The sequence below is a fragment of the Lacerta agilis genome, chromosome 8, assembly GCF_009819535.1.
Source record: "Lacerta agilis isolate rLacAgi1 chromosome 8, rLacAgi1.pri, whole genome shotgun sequence".
In the NCBI taxonomy this organism is placed as follows: domain Eukaryota; kingdom Metazoa; phylum Chordata; class Lepidosauria; order Squamata; family Lacertidae; genus Lacerta; species Lacerta agilis.
The window spans coordinates 16,408,877-16,424,322 of NC_046319.1; the positions used below are offsets into that span (position 1 = coordinate 16,408,877).

At 48.1% G+C, this 15,446-nt stretch overlaps 1 protein-coding gene across 5 annotated transcripts in view; it reads right to left on the reverse strand.

Annotated features, from left to right (window-relative positions):
• The window catches only part of ACAP3 (ArfGAP with coiled-coil, ankyrin repeat and PH domains 3), a 135,589-nt gene that overhangs the window by 48,561 nt on the left and 71,582 nt on the right, over window positions 1-15,446 (reverse strand). For all 5 annotated transcript variants that reach the window (XM_033156309.1, XM_033156310.1, XM_033156312.1 and 2 more), the window contains exons 6-10: window positions 14,044-14,227; window positions 11,983-12,027; window positions 10,325-10,420; window positions 5,610-5,684; window positions 3,522-3,533 (exon numbers count right to left, since the gene is read on the reverse strand). In XM_033156309.1, coding sequence (XP_033012200.1) covers window positions 3,522-3,533; window positions 5,610-5,684; window positions 10,325-10,420; window positions 11,983-12,027; window positions 14,044-14,227 — 412 coding nt within the window. The remainder of the gene's footprint in view (window positions 1-3,521; window positions 3,534-5,609; window positions 5,685-10,324; window positions 10,421-11,982; window positions 12,028-14,043; window positions 14,228-15,446) is intronic.

Genomic DNA, 15,446 nt, shown 5'->3' on the forward strand with positions numbered 1-15,446 from the left:
CAGCCCTCGTGGCTAGCAGCCATTGAATTTTGGTGAATAATCTGTTTTTAGCCCCCTTTTTTTCCCTCGCCCCGCCCTCAGCGTCCCCCAGCTGTCAGGAAAGTTAGCCGAAGGCTATAAAATCCAAACGCCTGCCCCTGTCAGCCTTTGCTCGCTCTCACACAAGGATTTTATTCTCTTTGCAAGAGGGAGGCTCAAGTTGGTTTGGCTTCTGTTTAAGCGGGGCTTGTTTTCCTACAGGGCGTAAATCAGCCAAAAGGGGGAACTCCTCCTCCGAGGTGCAAAGGAGCTGCAGTACGCAATCTGGAAGACAGCGGTTGGTGAGAGGACAAAAGCATCTCAGAATGATGGCCGTCCAGGGAATATGTACAAAAGAAGGGACCCCTCCCCCCGCCCCCGGGGAAAGGAAGAGAAGGACAGAGAAAGGGGGGGGTGTTGGGACAGCCCCAGCCAAAAGGGAAGGAGTAACTGGGCTCCTAGAAGACAGCCAGTGTGGTGTAGTGGTTAAGAGCAGCAGACTTGTAATCTGGTGAACCGGGTTCGTGTCTCTGCTCCTCCACATACAGCTGCTGGGTGACCTTGGGCTAGTCACACTTCTCTGAAGTCTCTCAGCCCCACTCACCTCACAGAGTGTTTGTTGTGGGGGAGGAAGGGAAAGGAGAATGTTAGCCGCTTTGAGACTCCTTCGGGTAGTGATAAAGCGGGATATCAAATCCAAACTCTTCTTCTTCTTCTCCTACAAAACCATCACTATTTTGATGATAGGCATACTGGCAAACTCTACTTGCACGATGAAAAGGCCTCTCCTAGATGTCCTGTTTATTGCGGATTCGTGAAGATTTGGGAGCAGAGTAACTCCCATCAAAAGCTCACTGTCTATTTAACTTATGATACAATGGTATGCATGTTTACTCAGAACAGGTGTTGGGGGGCCTTTTGCCCTCTGGGTGTTGCTGAACTACAACTCCCACCAGCCCCAGCTAGCATGGCAGCTGTAGTTTTAGCTCAGCAACACCTGGAGGGCCGCAGGTCGCCAAAAGTGATTTAGAATTGTTATTTTTATTGGTGTTGTTGTTGAATTTGTATACCGCCTTACACCCGCGGTCTCTTTGCGTTTTATGGGGGCATACTCCCAGGATAAGGGGATATAGGATTGCAGTCAGGTTTTTCGTTTAGGGTTCCATTTGGGAAAATCAGGCCTCTCACTCCTTCAATGGGTGTGTGGGGCTGGCAGGAATTCAACAGGTTGAGCCTTAAAGTGAGAGCTGCCACACTTAAAGTCGCAGTAGGAGGGGTGGCACAAAATGAGGCACCATTGCTCCCCCGGCTTTCCAATGCAGAGGTTGCTGTCCCTAACTGAGAGGTAGTGGCGGAGAGGGTGGCACGGTGTGGGTGCAGTGGCAGAACCGGTATCACATTCCCTCCACTGTGCCCGCACTGCAGCGGCTCGTCAGATCGCAAAGGGCAAGGCGTTGGCAAGGTGGGCTCCAAGCTCTTCACTATGGCACGGTGCCTTCCCTCCTGCTCCCCCCCCCAAACATCAGATTAATTAGACCAACCTGGTAGCATCTGCACGGTGCATCAATTCCCTGGGCCCACTTGCCACTGGATTTCAAATTCTGTCCCACTCTTAACTCTCAGAGCACACCATGTTCCCTCCAGGAGGCATTACTGTCAAACCATGAACGCCCTGGGCTCTGTACCTCCTCCTCTCCCCCCGCCCCGGCCACCGCCACCTGCTTGCTCAGGAACGCCAGTTCACTGGAGTAAGTGGATGACGGTGGATTTGTCAATGAATCCCGTGCCATCTGCGGCCGGCTTTCTCTGTGATCCGGATTTGGGCCTAAGTGCCCCTTTTGGCACTTGTAAACATGGTTACACACAGAGACACAGGAGGGGGATGTCCTGACCAAGATAACAGCTGCACGGGCAGAAGACAAAACCTGTCCATTTCAGTGTCTCTCAATTTCTTGGTTGTATGGTGTTAGGTGTAGCTCTCCACATTTCTGTACTCCGTCATTGATTTTTCTTTGAAAGCCCTCCTGAAAATCCACCAGCATTTTAGTTTAGCTGGGTTATATCTAGCTACCCGTTCCACTTAAAGGAGACCTGCGGAAATCAATGGACCCAAGTTTTCTATTTGTTCATTTATTTGCATTTATATACCCTACCTTTTCCCTCATTTAATTCCCACAACGACCCTGTGAGGTAGGTCAGGCTGAAAGATTCTGACTGGCCCAAGGTCACACCCAATGAGCTTCATGGCCCTGTGGGGGATTTGAACCCTGGTCTCCCAGGTCCTAGTCTGACTCTTTAAATGCTACCCCACTGTTAGTCATGTCTGTGGATCAATCACTTAGAGATGGTGCTTTAGAAGGCAATTAATAAATTAATTGCATCAATAACAGATAATAATAATAATAATAATAATAATAATAATAATAATAATAATAATGCCTGTTAACTTCTATGGGTCCACTCTGAGTAGGACAAACATTTCCTTACACACTTTTCCTGAATCTACACATATTTGTAAGCAATTCTGCCTAATGCAACTTGCATTTTATGTTATTTTTCACCAGTTATCTGCATGTTTGTACAGTTAGACACATGTTTGCATACATTGTGTTGCATCCAATGTTAGTCCTACTCAGAGCGTACCCACTGAAATCAGCGGACCTGACTAAGGTCCATTCATTTCAATGGGTGTGCTCTGAGTAAAACATAGTTGTAAAACATACGTTAGTCGCGTGTGTCCATTAATTTCAACGGGTCCACTATGAATAGGGCAAATGTTGCATCCAGCCCATTTTTTTTTGTTTGGAGAATTGCATTGTGAAAAAAAAAACTGACAAAAAAGTGTAGATTTCAAAGGACAGCTGCATTTTGGTTTGTGTATCCTTTCAGGAAGTGCAAATTAACTGAGTTGCTCTCCCGCCTTTACATAGAAGGCAGGATGGTCTAGGTTCTGAGGTTCAAAACCAAGTGGTGCCAACTTTGAGGCAGAAGTCCAGAGCCCACTGTGCAGAAGGAGGAGAGTCCTGAAATGCAGAAGCAATGTCCAACTACATTTTGAAGTAACATAAAAAATAATACACATGACTATCTAAGGATAGGTCCCCCTTCGAAAAGACCACAAAGCCCAGAGTCTAATTGCACCTGTTTTCATAACCAAACCGCACCCACAAAAGACTGCTGGACACAGAAGCACTCTTCCTGCTAATGAGACAGTGTCTGGGAACTTGGACGCAGCAACAAGTGACTATGGGAGAATGCTTTGCACGTGTTCAGAGACACCCTTGTCAATCAACCCAATAGTTCTAAGGGAAATTAATCCTTGGCTGAGTGCTACACCAGATGGAAACAGCCCCATTCATGTTTCCCTGCACAGTCATAATCCAATCCCTCCCCTGCCAATGTTAACAGCCTGAGCAGGATAGAGCAAAAGACCAAGGGGCAGTGATCTAGAGCAAGTTTCACAAGTGTGCAAACAATCAGGGAACACATAGGCTGGTACTCACCTGCAGAAGAGTCTGGGAGGGCATGTTAGAAATTGGTGGAGAAGGAGGGAAGAAAAAGGAGAGGAAAGAAACAGTGTTACTTGATTGGAGTTTATTCATAAAAAACTATCCAAGGCTGCTAAATGCAGTTTCTGAATCCAGACACCAGTGGAACGTCAAGACTCAGGACTGTGCTAATAATAACAACAACATTCTGCAACCAACCCCATCCAAATTCTGCGACATGCATGCAGCAAACAGATGAAGCATTTGTAAAAAAATAAAATTAAAATGTTATGCCACAATAACTATTTCTGCAAAACTTATCCTGGGTGCACTAACCACATAGATGAGCTGTGCACTGTAGCCCTGCTCCCTATCCCTGGCAATTTTTTGCAGCAACTTTTCAGCAAATTTCCCCCATGCGCTGTCAAATTTTAGCTGTGCAACCATAAGGACTAGAAACTTGCTCTCTTTTTTTCTTTCTTTCCAAAATGCAAGGTCCGATTCCCTGTAGGTGGAATTCTGTGAGCAACAACCAGGCCTGGCATAAGACCGCCAAATTTGCAGCCACATTTTCAGGTTATGAAAGAGGTGCGCTTTTGCGTATTTTGACAAGGGGGTTGGGGAGGCACAACATTCACTGGCAATCTCAGCAAACTGAGTTGGCAAAGAATTTACCCGAGACACTGAAGAGCCAATCGGATAAGACAATACTGGTCTGAATAGGCCAATGTGTGTAATTAAGTATCTAACCCAGAAACCAAAACTGATCCACAGCAATTTAACATTAGCCTCCTGAATCAACGGAAGCTGCAATCCTGTGCATACTTATTGTGAGAAATAAACCCCACAGAACTCGAGAGGAATTATAGAATTTTAGAGTTGGAAGGGACCACAAAGGTCATCTAGGCCAACCCCCTGCAATGCAGGAATCTTTGTCCAACTGGAAAACCCACAACCCTGAGATTAAGAGTCTTATGCCCAACCAACTGAGATATGTTTGCCATTGTTTCCGAGTCAAGGGCAACAGCTTTAAACGAGAAGTGATTTACAATAGTGTCATTCCCATCTACCCCCCCCCTTAACAAATCACAGCTCCCAGGATTCTTTTATTATTCTTAATTCTTATTATTTGCCAGGGGCAGGAATGTGCTTCAAATGTGCTTTAAACGTATGGTGCGCACACACAGCCTAACTATCCTTTTTAAACCTCTGCTTCTTTGCCTTGGGGGATATGAGGGGAAGGCTGGATCTAGTTTCCCAAAGATCGCAGCCAGCGCTGGAGAACAGACTCCCGTCTCTCCATCCCGCACATCTGTCCAGCTGGCTTCCCCACCCTCCTCCTCCTCCTCTCATCCTTGCCAGATGGCCCACGGCTTCTCCTGCATCAGTCAGCAGATGGGGAAAGGGCTGCAGTCTTGCAGCTTCTTCCCCCTCCTTCCCCCCTTTCTTAAGACTAGACCAGGTTGAAACGCCACGTTTCTTCTTTTGCTTGTCATAAGAGATCACAGCACCCCAAAGTGTCAGCATAAGGGACTGTCAAGATTGGAATTTGGGAGAGCTCTAGGAAATAAGGGACTCACTTCTTCACGGGGTTCTTGTGGGGATTAAACAAGGAAAAACCATGTGTCCCACCTTGACCTCCTTGGAGGAATAAGTGGGATAGAAATGCAATAAAGAATGAATCTCTGTTCGCTCTTCCTAAGTGGCTGAAGTTTGGGTGGGTGGGGAGAGATCCCCACTCCTCCAACTTAGGCTTCAGATACACATGCCCAGACATAGACAGACACACAGACTGCTTCTTCCTCCTCCTCTCAATCCAAGCCAAACCCACTGGTGCTGTGGGGCTCATGACCGATGGTTACCAGAGGCATCTGGCTGGGAGCAACGTATTGGACAGGACGGGCCTTGAGTCTGATCTAGCAAGCCTTAGCGCACATGCGCTGTGACAGCCCACGCATGCACACTAGCCAGAAGAACAGATTGCTGCCTGGCTCTCCTAGTCAAATCCTGGGACAGAGAAAAAGGGTGGGACATCATCACCTTTGCCTACTTTCATAAGCTTCCTCGAACCACCAACAATCATTCACGGCCGGTAAGACTCACCCGTTGTTGAATAAGTGCATGTTTGTGCTCCATTTCCCTCTTCTCCACAGCAGAGTCGATCACCAACTGGTCCAGCTACAAGCAAGAAGAAGGGGGAAAACACAGTTGTGGGGGTTTCCCCCTCTGTCCCTTGCTTCATGCCTCTCTAGGCTTACCTACATCAAGGGCTTAAAATGAGGGAAGATCGAAAGCACATTCGCTCTCCGAACATGTTACTCATACATAAAGAGTAAGCCTGTTACACTTACCCTCTGTACCTTGTAAGTATAACAAGTGTACTTAACAGTTATAGGTGACACCCACAATATATAGTCAAAGTACTCATATACCACTTTAAATAGTCATGGTTTCTCCCAAAGAATCCTGGGAATTGTAGCTTGTTAAAGGTGCTGGGAATTGTAGCTCTGTGAGTTGGGAGTGTCTCTTAACTGCTCTGGGCTCCTTTGGCAAGAAGGGCAGGATATAGCACACTTAAGATTGGGCGTATGAACTTAACAGTGTTTAGTTTTTCTTTCGGTTGCTATATTGATAATGTTGTTGATATTGTTTTATAGATTATAAGAGCTGTACTGATTTGTTAATCATATAATACGACTTTTGCTTTAATTGTGATGTTTAGCTTATTTTTTAGTCGTTGGTTTCTTAACAGTGTTTTATAGATTGCAATTGTTTTAATTATTCTATATGACTTATGCTGTGTGATATTCTATTATGTTCTATCTTCTTGTTGTTACTGATTGTTTGTAAGCCACTTTGGAATTCAGCCGAATGAAAAGAGGCACAGGAATATAACAAATCAAACCAATCAAAACAGTTCCCAGGATTCCTTGGGGGGAGCTATGATGACTGAAGCGGCATGTTGTTGTTGTTCAGTCGTTCAGTCGTGTCTGACTCTTCGTGACCCCCATGGACCAGAGCACACCAGGCACACCTATCTTTCACTGCCTCCCGCAGTTTGGCCAAACTCATGCTAGTCGCTTTGAGAACACTGTCCAACCATCTCATCCTCTGTCGTCCCCTTCTCCTTGTGCCCTCCATCTTTCCCAACATCAGGGTCTTTTCTAGGGAGTCTTCTTTTCTCATGAGGTAGCCAAAGTACTGGAGCCTCAACTTCAGGATCTGTCCTTCCAGTGAGCACTCAGGGCTGATTTCTTTAAGGATGAATAAGTTTGATCTTTTTGCAGTCCATGGGACTCTCAAGAGTCTCCTCCAGCACCATAATTCAAAAGCATCAATTCTTCGGCGATCAGCCTTCTTTATGGTCCAGGTCTCACTTCCATACATTACTACTGGGAAAACCATAGCTTTAACTATACGGATTTTTGTCGGCAAAGTGATGTCTCTGCTTTTTAAGATGCTGTCTAGGTTTGTCATTGCTTTCCTCCCTAGAAGCAGGCGTCTTTTAATTTTGTGACTGCTGTCACCCTCTGCAGTGACCATGGAGCCCAAGAAAGTAAAATCTCTCACTGCCTCCATTTCTTCCCCTCCTATTTGCCATAGTAGCGGCATAGAAGTGCTTTAAATGTATATGCCACCTGGTATTTATATACTGCCCAATAACCGGGCAGTAAACAGGTTTAAAACTATGCAAACCAGCAGACACAAACGTGAAATATAAAACAAAATAAAACCCATGTAAGGGGGAAGACAGGAGTGCCTGGTGTGCTCTGGTCCATGGGGTCACGAAGGGTTGGACACGACTAAACAACAATGGGGGGGGAGTAAAAATGTCTCTGGTTCTGTTGGCGAAGTAAAAAACTCAGGTTAAGAATCTCTTTGCACAATACTGCACCCTTCAATTTAAAGAAACTATATGGAGGCTGGGTAGGAAAGGCAAGGGATGCCTCTCGTCTGACTTTGATGTCACATCCACACTGCACAATTAAACCACACTTATAGCACTGCCAGTCATGGAATCATAGAATTGTAGAGTCGTGTAGTCCAAGCCTCTGCAATGGAGGAATCTCAACTAGACCATAAATGGCAGGTGCCCATGAAATCTCTGCTAGATGGACCAATGGTCAGATTTTGAACTAGGCAGCTTCCAATCTTCTTGTGTCTTAAGGGAAGGGCTGTAGCAGCTGTGCATGCAGAAAGTGCAATAATAATATTTGTGTGTGTGTGTGTGTGTGTGTGTGTGTGTGCCGCCCATCTGACTGGATTTGCCCCAGCCACCCTGAGCGGCTTCCAGCAAATTAAAACACCCAACATAAAAAACTTCCATATACAATCCCTGCCTGAAACCCTGGAGAACTGCTGCCAGTCAGTGCTGGCAACGCTGTGCTAGCTGGGCTGCAGTACAAGGCAGCTTCTGATATTCCTAACGGCCTGGCTCTTTATAAAGGAAGCTTCCTAGATTCTTTTGGGGTGGGGAGCAGCTTGGCCCAACGTCCCCGATTCCACCAAAACCAAGCCATCGAGTTTGCTCCGTCACTCCACTGCCGACCTCCCCCAGCCACTCCCGCCCTCCTGAGCAAGGCCGAAGACGTCAAGAGAGACGCAGAAACCGTACAGGGGCTGGCCAGGGCACAACCGCCACGTGAGGGCACCTGAGGGATTAACGCACTGATGCTTTGTGACAGCTCTGAGGATTAGCCGGGAGGCTCTTATCCAGAGTTGACGTCAGGGACGCAAACGACCCCCGCAGGGGCTTGTAGCCATAGAGGCCCAGAGGTGAAGGCCTTAAAGCAAGCACTGACAGGCCCATGGCAGTGGCTGCCAGGCCTTCCCCTCACAAGCACATCCCTACACCCCCAGGACCACTTGTAGAACCGCTGAGGGTCTTGGTGGAGAGCCCTGAAATGTTTTTTTTTTCCCCTGCCTGTTGTTTCCTAGCAACTGTGCAGCTACGGTGCATAAAGCTATTAGAAAAGGGGTTCTGGTTGTGTTGTTGTTCCGGTCCTGAAAGACCTACATTGGCTCCCAGTATGTTTCTGAGCACAATTCAAGTGACTCCTTCCCCCTGTCGTTTCTTCTCCTGCTTTCACCTTCCGGGAGGACCCACGGGTTCGAAGAATAACGGACCAGCCATTACATATCCACCCCACCCCACCCCAAAAAAATCACAGTGATGTAGCTAACGCTGGCCTTATTCAGAGTAGACCCATTTAGGGTTGCCAGGTCTGCTTCCAAAAAATAGCGGACAAGCGGGGGGGGGGGGGTTAAATTAAATTAAATTATATATTTTCTTACAAACATTTTAACACGTATTAAAATACCATTTCATCATAAAGCTTTTGAATAAAAAAAATGTCCAATGTGGAAAAATGTGGAAAAAATATTGAACATAAAGTGAAAAAAGTGGGCTGTCCACTCAAATAGTGGACACTTGGTAACCCTAGACCCATTGCTGTTCATGAACATGGCTGACTTAGGTCCACTCTTCTTCTATAAGTCTGCTCCAAGAAGGATTTAGTTGGATGCAAGCCAATGTTTCCTGTTTCATCCCAATTCTGTGTCCAGGGCAGCTGTCTACCAGCTCCATCTGGTACGCAGGCTGAGACCCTACCTGCCTGAGTGTCTTGCCAGAGTGGTGCATGCTCTGGTTATCTCCCACATGGACTACTGCAATGTGCTCTATGTGGGGCTACCTTGGAAGGTGACCCAGAAACTACATACAATTAATCCAGAATGCGGCAGCTAGACTGATGACTGGGAGTGGCCGCCAAAACCATATAATGCCGGTCCTGAAAGACCTACATTGGCTCCCAGTATGTTTCTGAGCACAATTCAAAGTGTTGGTGCTGACCATTAAAGGCCTAAACGGCCTCGGCCCAGTATACCTGAAGGAGCGTCTCCACCCCCATCATTCAGCCTGGACACTGAGGACCACCTCTGAAGGCCTTCTGGCGGTTCCCTCACTGCGAGAAGTGAGGTTACAGGGAACCAGGCAGAGGGCCTTCTCAGTAGTGGTGCCCGCCCATCAGATGTCAAGGAAATAAACAACTACTGTATCTGACTTTTAGAAGACTTCTAAAGGCAGCCCTGTTCAGGGAAGTTTTTTGAGTGTTTTATCATGTTTTATCATGTTTTTAATAATCTGTTGGGAGCCGCCCAGAGTGCCTGGGGAAACCCAGCCAGATGGGCGGGGTATAAATATATTACTACTACTACTACTACCAGAGCCGTCTCATCCATAGAGGCCGGTGGCGCGGCGCGCCAGAGCGCCGGGCACCCCAGGGGCGCCCCCGCGAGCCCACCGGCATACCGGGATCCCCCTCCCCAACCCGCCCCCGCCCCCACGGGCAGGCGGGCACTCGCGCGCCGGCGGGCGGGCTGTAAGCCGCCCGCCCTCGCCTCCCGGAGCCCCAGCTGGAGCGCTGAAGCGGCGTGGGGCTTTGCGCGACCTTCCAGCACTCCAGCTGGGGCTCTGGGAGGCGAGGGCAGCCGGCTTGCAGTCCGCTCGCCCGCCGGCGCGCGAGCGCCTGCTCCAACGCCACGCCCCTCATCCCCCGCTCACCCACCCCCCCTCCCGAGGGGCGGCCAGCGCGGGAGGGAGGTGGGCGGAGAGGCGGCAGGCTGGGGGCGCCGAGGGATCGCTGCGCCAGGGCGGCCGATCCCTCTAAGACGGGCCTGACTACTACTACTACTACTACTACTAATACTACTTGCTCTTAGCAAGTTCAGTACAAGCCAGGACATTTGAACGCTGAACTTGGCCCTGGCTTAATACCCTGGTTCATTCTGAAGCTCCTTACCTTCCTATAGCTTCTTACCTCAGTGGCCAGCTTCTTCATATAGGGGTCCAGTTCGTGAAGGAGGCTGTAGCCCTGCTGGAAAAAGGTGTACTGAGCCTGCATGAAGGACAGCATCTGGAGGAGAAAAGAAGAACACGTCTATGGGTCTACTCAGATGCAACCCATTGATCTAGGTGCATTTATTTTATATATATTTTTTTTTAACAAAACGTATATACTGTTCAATCGCAATAAAACCTCCAAGCGTTTCACAAGAAAATATTAAAATTATAAGTAAAAACAGGTTAGAATGATTTGAAACATTTATAGTAATTAAAATTAATAGTAAAAAAAATGATTTTAACACACCAACGTCTACTTGTCAGTATAGGTAAAGGTAAAGGGACTCCTGACCATTAGGTCTAGTCATGGACAACTCTGGGGTTGCGGCGCTCATCTCGCTTTATTGGCTGAGGGAGCCGGCATACAGCTTCCGGGTCATGTGGCCAGCATGACTAAGCCACTTCTGGCGAACCAGAGCAGCGCACGGAAACGCCGTTTACCTTCCTGCCGGAGCGGTGCCTGTTTATCTACTTGCACTTTGACGTGCTTTCGAACTGCTAGGTTGGCAGGAGCTGGGACCAAGCAACGGGAGCTCACCCCGTCGTGGGGATTTGAACCGCCAACCTTCTGATCGGCAAGCCCTAGGCTCTGTGGTTTAACTTGTCAGTATAGGCTTGCCTAGGGGGACCCAGGTGGCGCTGTGGGTTAAACCACAGAGTCTAGGGCTTGCCGATCAGAAGGTCGGCGGTTCGAATCCCTGCGACGGGGTGAGCTCCTGTTGTTCGGTCCCAGCTCCTGCCCACCTAGCAGTTCGAAAGCACATCAAAGTGCAAGTAGATAAATAGGGACCGCTCCGGCGGGAAGGTAAACGGCGTTTCCGTGCGCTGCTCTGGTTCGCCAGAAAGCGGCTTTGTCATGCTGGCCACATGACCCGGAAGCTGTCTGCGGACAAACGCCGGCTCCCTTGGCCTATAGAGCGAGATGAGCGCCGCAACCCCAGAGTCGGACACGACTGGACCTGATGGTCAGGGGTCCCTTTACCTTTACCTATAGGCTTGCCTAAACAAATAATGCTCTAAGCAGGCGTCAAAAAGAGTATAGCAGAGGCAACTGCCTGCTGTCAAAATAATTAAGGGCTGCATCCAACTAAGCCTTATTCAGAGTTCAGCCCATTGAAATGAATGGGCCTAATTTAGTCATTCCCGTTAATTTCAATAGGTCTGCTCTGAGTAGGAACAATGCTTGATACAACCGCAGATCTCCAGATCCTCAGTCTATCTTCCAATCCAGTCAAAAAATAGGGCTGTATCCAATGCTAGTCCTACTCAGAGCAGATCCACTGAAGTTAGTGAAAAGCGGGGTATCAAATCCAAACTCTTCTTCTTCTTAATGTGCGTGACTGACTTAGGCCCATTCATTTTAATGGGCCTACTCTGAGTAAAGCACAGTTGGATGCAACCTAAGAAGTACATGCTGGGTGGCCACATATTAACTTAATGGGCAGGAGTAAGGCGCCCACACAGCAACCTCCTTAGCAAACGTGGCGTCCCTCTGCAAGGCATGCTGGGAGCTGCAATTTACCCACAGTTTGGGTGAAGCCAGGGGCAGTAAGGAGACCTCAAAACAGTTCTTACCGCATCGAGGATTTCAAATTTCTTCTTGGCTTGGAGGACATTGATCTATAAGCAAAAGAAGAAGCGGGGGAATGAGGTTTCTGGGTAGCCAACAGAGTAGCCAGCCTGCTCCCTGGGCGCCCTCCAAAAATGCAAGCAAGAGCCAGTAGTGGTTAGAGGGTTGGACTAGGAGCTGGGAGAGCAGGGTTCGAATCCCCACTTGGCCATGAAGCTCACTGGGTAACGGGGCAGGTCACGGCCTTTGCAGAAGTGCGAAACACTTTAGAGAGGGGGCGGGAATCCAAGGCAGAGTAGTTAACCTAAGCAATGGCACTCTTCCGAACACTGGAAACGAGAGGAAAAGATTGCTCTCAAAAAGTTATAATGCTGGCAAACTGCAGCACCATGGAGCCACCTTGTGGCAAAATTGAGATACTACTTCTGGTTGCCACAAAAATGTACCGTATTTTTCTGTCTATAAGGATTTTAAATCCGCACAGAAACGGGATGGACTCTTTTATCATCATCATCATCACTTATTACTACGTTTATATCCCATTCTTGCTCCCCAGGGAGCTCAAGGTAGCACACACACTTCTCTGCCCCTCCATTTCAACCCTGCACTACAACCCTGTGAGGTAGGTTAGGCTGAGAGGCAGTGGCTGGCCCAGCCCCCAATGGGCTCTATGGCTTCCATGGGACCATCGACCCCAGACACCATGAAATGAATAAACAAAATCAGCTGGTGCATAATTATGGCGACTCCCGGGAGCTAGACACTTTCCCCAGTCCCATTTTGTCACCAGCGGAGGCAAAGGGGGATGTTCTGACCTATACATTGAGGGTTCAGCATCTTCTCTTCCTCATCTCTCTCCATTCCCCCCCCCCCGCCCGCCCGCCCTGTTTGCTCATCCCTGGTGATCAACAGGATATGACAGCGTTAGCTGTCCCAGGATGAGACAGAAGGTGTCAGCAGATGGTTTCACTATAAAAGGGTGGGAAGAGATGGAGTTGTTGGGGGGGGGGGAAGCTAATGGAACAGCTTGGATCAATATTAGCTTTGACTCCAGTTTGTAGCACAACACAAAGCCATTACAAGCGGCGCGGGAGGAGAAATCGGTCCGGAAATCGCTTCTCAGGAGAGTAACGATTCCGCAATTCCCGAGGGAAGGTTGGCAGGAAAAGGCTTGATGTTGAGCAGCAGTCCAGTCCTGGCAAATACATGCAAATCAAGATGCTTCCTTATATCAGGTCAGAGGGTTTCCTCCAACACTAGCCCTGCTCAGAGTACAGTCATACCTCGGGTTACAGCCGCTTCAAGTTGCGTTCTTTCATGTTAAGAACGCGGCCAACCCGCGTTCTTCGCCGCATGCGCAGAAGCGTTCTGCATGCTTCGCGCATGGGCAGAAGCACTCTATCGTGCTTTTGTGTATGCGCAAAAGCGCTGCTCTGGTTGCGGACTTTTTGGGGTGCAAGCGGCACCCCGGAATGGATCGTGTCCGCAACCAGAGGTACCACTGTAGAGACATTTATTACATTTACACCCCACTTTTCCTCCAAGGAGCTCCAGGCAATGAACACTTATCCCCATTTATCCTCACAACAACCCTGTTAGGTAGGTTAGGCTGAGAGTGAGTAACTGGGCCAAGGTGAGCTTCAGGGTCTCCCAGGTCCTAATCCAACATTCTAACCACTACCCCACACTGCCCATGGCTAACTTAGGTCCATTTATTTCAATGGGTCTGTTCAGAATTGTATTATTATTATTATTTTAAAATACACACCACTTAATTTACAAAAGAAACCTCAAAGCAGCTCACAGAACTATGAAATGCAACGTTAAAAGTGTCTATAAAAGAGTTAACAACAAGGAATTTAGAATAATATAATTGTATAGAGTTGGAAGGGACCCTAGGGTCATCTAGTCCAACCCCCTGCAATGCATGATTTTTTTGCCCAATGTGGGGCTCAAACCCATGACCCTGAGATGAAAAGTCTCATGTTCTACTGACTGAGCTATTCTTGAAAAAGTTCGACGGGAGAATTTCAGCCTTAGCAGGGCTGTCTAGCGAAATACCTCACCTGTAAGACGTAGTCGAGGGCTAAATGTCGGAAGCATTTCCTGGTGATTGTCAAGGTGCCAGTGGCCTCTTCGACCTCATGGGGCTTGTGCCGCGGGGCTTGTGCATTCTTGACCAAGGCAATCTCCATGTCTTCCCGTACCTTATCGAACTGCTTTTTGGTCTCCTTGAATTTACGGACGTCACTGCAAGGTAATTTTATTCATTTACGAAATTGCTTCCCGTTAAAAAAGAAAGAGAGGATCTGTTTACTTACCAATCGCTCCCCATTGAAGGAATAAAGCAAAAGCATCATGCGACAAAAAGAATTCGAAAACAATGCTATATCTAAAAGCAAGGAAAACGCAGGAAGAGCCTGGCTGCTGTATCAAGCCAAATGCTCATCTAGTCCAGCGTCCTGTTCTCACACCGGCCAACCAGATGCCCCAATGGGAAGCGCTGTCATTTTCTAGCTGCTTTACAGCGCCTGCTCTTTATTTCATTTTCACTTTCCTAGTCCTCATGGAAACATATGGCTGGAGTAGACACCAAGCCTGCCCCCCAGATGTGCAAAGAGGATTGTGAAGGGGGCGGGGCGACCTATTCCAGCTACTCCAGCTGCTCTCCTAACATTATAGGGCAGCAATCATATCCATAATCTACACGGCATGTAACCCCATACATACCTTAGCCTCCTTCCCCCAGGCAGAAAATTAAGAATGCAGCTCAAGAGGGATTATATCTGTGGAAATTATTATTTTTTGTTAAAGAGTCCCCAAGCCCAAAGAATTATGATTAGTTACATTTTTAAAAAATTATTATTTCGCCCTTCCTCTAAAGGTCTCAAGGAGGGGTATGCAGCAGATTTTCCTAGCCATGGATCAGCAGAAGTTCCTGCATTGCCGGGGGTTGGACTAGATTACCCTCAGGATCCCTTCCAACTCTACAGTTCTATGAGTTTATGGTGTACAAACTGAAACAGCCACACAGGCTAGCAGGCATGAGGGATGGGAACCAACTTGCAAGATCAAGCATGGCTCCAAAAACTGGCTTTCAGGTCCCCTCTTACTCATCCTTCTTGCCCCACCAACCGGTTAGGTCAGCCGGAATTTAAGCACCTCAGAAATTTTGGGGAAGGTGAAGGACGCCTGAACTCCTTCAGCAGCAGGAAGGGTGCTGGGAGGTCAATGGTCCCCCATTGTTCGCCCCCTCCCACCCACTTGATGAAGTCGGCTGCAGTGCCTGACAGGCTCCGCGTCTATGGCCTGTTCCCATAGAAACAGGCTCTTACTTAGCTGAAGGCCTCGGCTGCCTCACTGACCTATATTCTGTGGCTTACGATGTTGTCTCTGTACCTGCCCTTTTTTTCTTTTATTTAAAGAGGATTAGGAGCTCAGAGGAGATGTGTACCCTCCGCAACATTAG